Source organism: Lottia gigantea (genome assembly GCF_000327385.1).
Source record: "Lottia gigantea unplaced genomic scaffold LOTGIsca_30, whole genome shotgun sequence".
In the NCBI taxonomy this organism is placed as follows: Eukaryota; Metazoa; Mollusca; class Gastropoda; family Lottiidae; genus Lottia; species Lottia gigantea.
In genome coordinates, this window is record NW_008708987.1 from 1,257,415 (window position 1) to 1,265,000 (window position 7,586).

At 38.2% G+C, this 7,586-nt stretch overlaps 2 protein-coding genes across 2 annotated transcripts; both read right to left on the minus strand.

Moving 5' to 3' along the window:
* Positions 1–845: 845 nt before the first annotated feature.
* On the minus strand, positions 846–1,415 carry LOTGIDRAFT_161658 (hypothetical protein; the record flags this gene model as incomplete). The annotated part of the gene is made up of 1 exon (XM_009057504.1): positions 846–1,415. The coding sequence occupies one exon, from the start codon at positions 1,413–1,415 to the stop codon at positions 846–848; it is 570 nt and encodes a 189-aa protein (XP_009055752.1).
* Positions 1,416–2,624: 1,209 nt separating this feature from the next.
* On the minus strand, positions 2,625–7,586 carry LOTGIDRAFT_215949 (hypothetical protein). Its single transcript, XM_009057505.1, has 9 exons — positions 7,523–7,586; positions 6,953–7,109; positions 6,439–6,601; positions 5,650–5,878; positions 4,936–5,187; positions 4,117–4,350; positions 3,605–3,710; positions 3,000–3,188; positions 2,625–2,722 (listed from the first exon to the last, which is right to left on the minus strand). The coding sequence occupies exons 1-9, from the start codon at positions 7,572–7,574 to the stop codon at positions 2,647–2,649; spliced, it is 1,458 nt and encodes a 485-aa protein (XP_009055753.1). The 5' UTR covers positions 7,575–7,586; the 3' UTR covers positions 2,625–2,646.

Below are 7,586 nucleotides of genomic sequence, written 5' to 3' on the forward strand. Positions count from 1 at the left end.
TCTTTAGAACAGTGTAAATTAAAACACGAAATAAGATGTGATAAGAATTGATGTGCATCACATTTTTTTTACATCCAGAAACAGCAGATACAAAAATCATACAATTGATAATAAAAATATAAACATAAAAAATGTCGTCGTGATTTATTAGGTATGTAAAATGTCGTTTGACTCGAACACACTTGAGATCAAATCATGAGATCAATCTACACAAGAAACTGATAATCATTAGGCCTATTATATTCTTGATTCTGTTTCACAAATAAAACTTACAATCCAGTTTAAGGTAAATATGGTATTTTTCAATCTAAATTTCTAAGCCTAAAGGAACACCTTCACTATCTGTTCGACCAATCATACCTTGGTTTCAGAATTTTTTTTAACTTATATAATCAGTAATAGTTTTCACAGCTCAGCATCGAAATTTGAGCCTTCAAATCCATATGTATACATAATTATTCACGTTTGAAAGTTAAAAATTCGACTCGAATTTTAGTGAGATTATGTTATGGATAACACATATAAAGAAATACACAGTGAAATTCCTAGTTTGAGGTATATTTGAAAGGATTATGCGATTTTCGTGCATTCTAGTATTTTTTAAGACTATTAAAGTACATTCAAGACCCAGATCAATCTCCGAAAATGACGACTCCACGACATATTCCCACATTAAGATATTGTGTGACATTGAACTCTAATCTCTTGGTGTACATGACTGTATGATTTAAGGTGTTTCTGGTAGCGTAGCTAGTTCAACACGATGCTTTGTAAATGACAATAATGTCCAACCGTTAGCTACATGGTTTCTACAAACGGTTTATCCTTGAACACGATGCTCCAAGCTATTCATCCTGAGAATCGACAGAGCTTCTTCTAGAACTTACATCAGAAAACGCAACGCTGTGTCGCTTCCTCAGACCCTGACCTTGGTAACCTCCAGGTCTTTCTTGGTCACTAATGGTACTTCTGCGTCTTAGAATTCCAGCCTTCGGACTTTTAGGCCTATCACGAGCCACAAATGTCTTTGAACGCACAAGATTCATTTGAAAATCTCGCGTCTCATCGTTTGGAATCCGGTAACTTTTTATTAGACTTTTATGACGTTTCAAAAGTTTTTCTCTTTCCCGCGCTTTCCAAGACTCGTACTGATCGCGATGTTGACGCATCCAGATTTCAGTTGAGGGAGTTCGTTTGTTGATGTGGTCTTGTTCTTGTTTTAATCCTCTTGTCGTGCGTCGAGAACACCGGTACTCTTTGTGAAGTTCCTTATCTAATCGGCTATTGTTCATTTCCAATAACTTATCCTGAGCACAATTCAACTGAAGGCTTCTCATTTCCCGATTCATGGAGTCCACATGAGATTTTCTCCGTCGTGGACTCACCTCCGACTCTTTCAAAATTGCTACATTCATTTTCTAGTTCTGACTACAGCTATTGGCTGTTCCAGTTCGTTTGTAACGGTCTGAAAGGTATGGTATGGTAATGTGTCCTTACAAAGGAAGATCCTTCGATTTACAAGGGAAATAATTGGTCTTTGAAAACAAAGATATCTTTATATTTGACTAAAGTTCTGAAATGTTCCGTCTTATTTCAAACAGGGTTATGAATTTCGGACTTATCAATTTTGTAAAAGTTATTACATCCAATTAATTCCTCATGTTTTATTTAATTTTGTCATTCTGACCACAGAAAACTGTCATTGTGCCAATCAAAACCTGCTTACGAGTCGGACACAATATTTCGTGTGAAAGTGATGATTTCCGTAGCCTATACACCGCTTCAAATAATTGATCCTAAAAATTAATTAGACTCTATAATGGATTAGCACATTCACTTCAAACGAATTTAGAGTCTATTTCAAAATTACAAAACAGAGAGTTTTCCAAACCGTTCCTTAACGTTGAACCGAAATTTCATTACTGACACAGTTCGGCCAAACGGATCTGATAATTCAAAATAGGTCAATTATTCTTTCTATTTATTTATTTGTATTGTATTAGACCTAGATAAAACGTTTCATTTTTCTATTAGTAATATTTTTCATAGCTTTTAGCCTTTTGTGTTGATCTTTTGACTTGTAACAAATGGGCCAGGACAAAAGGGCAATATTAACAAATATTTTGGTAATAAGTGCGCAGTTATACAGTTGTATAGGGAATATGGGTCACCAATACATAAATAGCTGGGGATACAGTGAACTGGAGTTTTACTTCCATCTGTATCCGTAATAATTAAGGAGTTTCCATATTCTTCTGTTAAGAAAATACTGAGGGACTTTCAGATGGAAGGGATCCATCCCACAAAAACACTCTGAGCTAGAGCTATCGCATCTTGATCTAACTTGATATTGTAAAGATGGAGTTATGTTGACACAGACTCCTTTTGGAACATGACAAATCCAAACTTATCGCCTGAGTGACCATCTGTTTGATGGCCCCCTTTGACTTCATGTAGCTCTACCAGTTCCCCAGAAGTGATATGGTAACTGTTTGGATATCGCATCTGAACAGTAGGACTAGATATGCCAGGCAAGTATCCATGGAGGTTTTATCACAGAAGTTCAATAAGTGCGTTTGTCGTGTCTATAGGCGAGGGTTAAACGATGAACGACAATAGAAACTAAAATAATATTATTCATTTAATCTAGCATTGACCAGTAACTTTAAAGTCTGTTTGTGAATGTGATTTTATAGATTTACCATAAGCACAGAATGAGGATCTGAAAAATAATTTAGAAAAAATAATAAAAATTGAGCGTATAGTGTATATGATTATCTGTGTTCCTTGTAATTCCATTAGAAATAAGTGTGACGTAGCTATCGCAAAGGTCATTAGATAATGTTTTCAGCTTTTGCAATAATGACATCGTCTACGGTTAATAATTCATATACTTAAAGGAACTAGTGATGGTCGACGAGAAATTGAAATGGTGCAAATTGATGATATTTGCATCCCCGACACACATAAAAAGTTACATCTTTAAAGTACAGACTTACGTCTTCTCAGTTTTTCCTTCTAAAATGGACACGCCCATCACCTTCCAGTTATCTGGGTACATCCACGTGGTCAGCAGACCGGCTGTTTTATCATATTTTACTGTTATTCCTGTCACATTACCAATATCTGTTCTAGTCACAACTAAATGACTTACTTTATCACCATTATTCTTTATTTCACCTGAACCTCTGGAATATAACACATGTAACATCGAAATTGGTCGACAAGTTCTAAAAATATTCATTGGAACTTTGAGAACAGATAGGTATATGGACTTATGAACATGAATTACCAGAATCGGTTGGCCAGACAAGATGTTCAAAAACTGCTAGGATGCTTCGATCAATTTGCTGCAATTAAGAAATACCAGAAGAACGTTTTCAGTTCTGTCTGAAGGTATGACGCTTGTCTGGCAAAATTCTACTTCAAAGGCAGTCAACGATGGTACTTTGAAATGGCATTAATGTCTTTCATTATGTACGCAAGATGGCGCTGCTTCTTTGTTAGTTCATTGGGGTTCATATGACAAGGACGGCAGAGCGAAGGGAACGCTATGGAATAAACGTAGTTACGAAAAGCACATGTAATTACTGATATGACCTACTTAGTAAGTGGTAGTAAGTCAGTGTCTTGTTTTGTACCATGCAGTTGAATATGGACTTCACCATCCATAGGAGTATCTGCTGTAATGTTCACTTGATAGTGGTACCCTGGAAATATAGGATACATGGTTGCAGGGGATTCGAACCCTCGACACTTTAATCTTTGGATTAGGAAATGCTCAGTGAAAATATGTAGAAACTATTCGCAGTAATGGCTGGTAAAGGTGCCCTCACACCAATGTATTTACCAGCTGTGTATTGTTGCGAATAATGAAAGAGGTCATGAGTTCCGAGTGCAGCTCACAACTCAGTTGCATTTGAGTTGCGTTCGAAACTAATATTCGAGACCATATGCAAAGGGCGAATTCTGGGTCTGAGGGCCCCTTAAGCTTCCAGTCAATTCTTTCGTGTACGATAAGAAATTGACCAGAAAGTGGATGGGGGTTGGAGGGGAAGCCTGACCTGCCCATTTACCAACCCGTGGTTGGACAACTGATTTATGGGTGTTACTTACCGCAGTAAGTTGAGGCCGATTTGGTCTCAAGGTAGAGTGAACCCTTCGCACTGGATTTATCAGCATGGTAGCCCATTCTGGAACAACCGTTACCATTGCAGTGTAAACATTTACCAGCATCAAAATCTTCGAAGTTAGCACAAGGGAAAGCTTTAAATGGACACACTGAGTTGATAGTTTCAGTGTAGAGGTAATATGATCGTTCATGACTACAAGAAACAGCAGCTTCGGCACCTGAAATTGGCAGACAACGATTCAGAGGGTGTCTTCATCAGAACACATGTAGCTTTTATTTGTGTTGAAAAGTTTCAAAAGATTTTGCTGCCAGATTATGACACCATATTCGCCAAAACACAATTTAAAAATTTAAGAAAGAGACACTTCGTCGTTTCATAACCTAAACTTTGCAAGCCGAAGTGTTGTTAGCGATTAACATTTAATGATCTGGCCAAGAAGTTGATAGAGAAGGCAAAGATTCCCCCGTTGGTGTTTGAAGCTAGGAAATACAACCACGACAACTTTCAGACGCCCAGAGCGACAGAATGCGTGAGCTATAGTTTAATCTTAAACTGTAATCACTTGACCTGCTAATACAGCTGCTGAATTCTCAATCTCATAAGAATCAGATTTTAATTTTTTTTTTTCTGATGTTTTCGGTCCATTGTAATCTTACAAGTTTTCTACCACAGTCCTGTTCTAATGACGTTATGTTAACCAATCGAATCGTGTCTTGTTTGACCCGTTCCTTGATAATAATGACGAAATGTGGAACAGGGAATCCAAAGATTTAATTAGATTTCTGAATTCTTTCATGCTTACCATACAGTCCCAGAGTTACAGCGTTCCATCCGGTATGCAAAATCTTTTTCAATAAGTTGGAGTCACATCCAGGTTGTTCCGCTCCGCCATTTGGGTAAAAATCCACGTCCCCCATAGCTTGCTTTGTTCCCATCCCAATAGAAAGTATTCCTGCACCATTCGCATGAATATTGTCCACCAAAACAGCATCCGTAGGATCAAGTCGTACCTTTGGTGGAGTTCCTTCAAAGTACGGACCTGCTGGGTCCAAACCTAGAAACATATTGTAATAAGAACTACTATAGTTGCTTAATTCAATAAACTTTATGAATTTGTTACTAACAGAGGAAGCAAAATAGATATTAGGTATTAGGTATAATGTGTTAACAGGCGACACCAGGCCAAGTCTCGGAAGAAATGTTCGCACTGGTTGCCGATTTAACAACACATAAAACCCTTTTACAGATTTATAAAGCCTTGAATGGCACAGCTTGTAGTTCTACCACAGACTTGAATGATTCTGCAAAACATTCCTTTAAACAGCCAATACGTGCGTTCCTTGACGCATCACCTTACCTGTGGAACTTACTAACAATTAAGAAATCAAAATGTGCGCGTAATTGAAAAACAAAAAAACGTTTGTGTTAAGGAATTATTACTGATTCTCAGTAAATCTGTCGTCGCAGAATGAACCTCAGTGTTCATGCGTTTTAAAATTCGAATGTAAGGTAATACCTGAGATTCGTCCAAGATTTTTAACTCGTTCACCAGCGTAACCAGAAACATGTGCGCCTAGACTGTGACCAATGATATGGAATTTATCAGGAGAGCTGTGTGCGGTCTTGATCATTGCGTTAATAAGCTGTGCGATCTGAGCTCCGACCACTCTAGTGTTGGACGAAGCTTGGTCGTATGGTAATCCGGCACCGTTACCCCAATCTACGATTATAACATTCACATCTTCCTGCAAATAAACGTACCAAAAGAATTCAAGTGCCTGAATACCGACGTCACTTCTATTTTAGCTCTTTACAAATTCTTGTATCTAAGATATAAACTGACCATAAAGGATTATACAAAACGTTTAAATAACCACTACAAAGTACAGTTCAGGTCTCGCGTCTTGGAAAGTTTCTTACACAGATCGAAGCTTCGAAGGTTTGAGAAAATAGACGCCATTGTATACACTGTTCAAATATGTATATTCCTCGGATGTCGTTATAACTCAAAAAGCTATAAGTCCTGTGATTCCTCAAATAGATATATATTCTACAGATGCCGTTATAATCTCGGTTTAAGCGAGGACCAAAAAACCCTCACTGGCTTCTTGGGGAGCCATGACAGCCGAGCTCTGGAAACGAAGATCAGTCTTGAAATCTTGAGCGATCTCTCTCACCAATCGTTGGAAGGGACGTTTTCGGATCACTTTCAACCACCCTAATCTCTACATTGTCCTCCACAACGTCACATCATGCTGAAATCTTGGATGAAATGAATAACGAGGTGCATATCAGGTGTTCTTACCGCTCTGAGCAATTCCGCTGCCAAATCTTGTAACCACTGACGTTTACCATGATGGGTAAATCCGTGAACGAGAAACTTAGTCTTCTTGGAGCCATCAAAATGGGATTTCTGGACCGAAGCCGCATCGGAGACTATTTCTTGAACGTCAGACGTGGGTGTGGCTCTAGAAAGAAGACGTAGTCACTGACACATCTTATAGATCAAGGTACAGACAATTCCAATGACTGTAATACTTTATTTATCCTACTGAAACCTCATGCTTCTTAAACTTCAAAAACTCAAACGAAATCTTTCCCTTTTCCAACATATGGTCGTTTCCAACTAACGAGCTGATTGCAGCCCCTTGACGCAATGGTACTTGTCTGCGGTCAGAATAGGGCTAGAGTAAGTGCAGTTATTGTTTCTGTCAAACAACTGTCCCAGGAAAAACGGCAGTTTTCTTGACAGAATAAAGCCAGTTCACTAACTAACTTGTCCAATGGTGGTGGATGTTTGTAGTCGGATTATCCCTTACCTTGTGCGAAGTAGGAACTGTGTTTTTAAATCAGCCGGACTTTTAGGAAGAACTGAAAATGGTCTGCTGGAACTTCTAAAAGGTGGCTTTTGATCGAAGCATCCTAATTCGCCAAAACACACTCGTTCACTACCGCTACCAGTTGATAATATGAAACCTGAAACATATCACAGAAACTTTGACACCCCAATTCAATATTTTCTCAGAATATGTCGTGAAAAAATCGAATATTGTAGCCCATCGCCAGACAATAGTCCACAAATCTGTTCGTAATATTACTAGGAGGTTCATATCCCGAGAACTGTCGCAAACTTTTAAATAACGTATTTATAAAGATTCTAAGATTATGTAAGAGAATCTGATATAAATATACGCCTAAAATCACAAATTAATTAGATCTGGCGCGCTGTAAGTTGGGGGAGTATAGATGTAGTACAAAATAGAAGAAGCAAATACGAGGTAGGTCCACGGATCAGAACACGATGCGACACGATTAGCGTCTTCTATCTTCTACTGTATCTATCAATTACACACATCACCAGACACCATACTTCGCTCAACATAGCTTACCTTGACAAATTGGCAGTGCTAGAAGCCACACGATGGCTGACACATCAAACATTCTGAAGGTTTG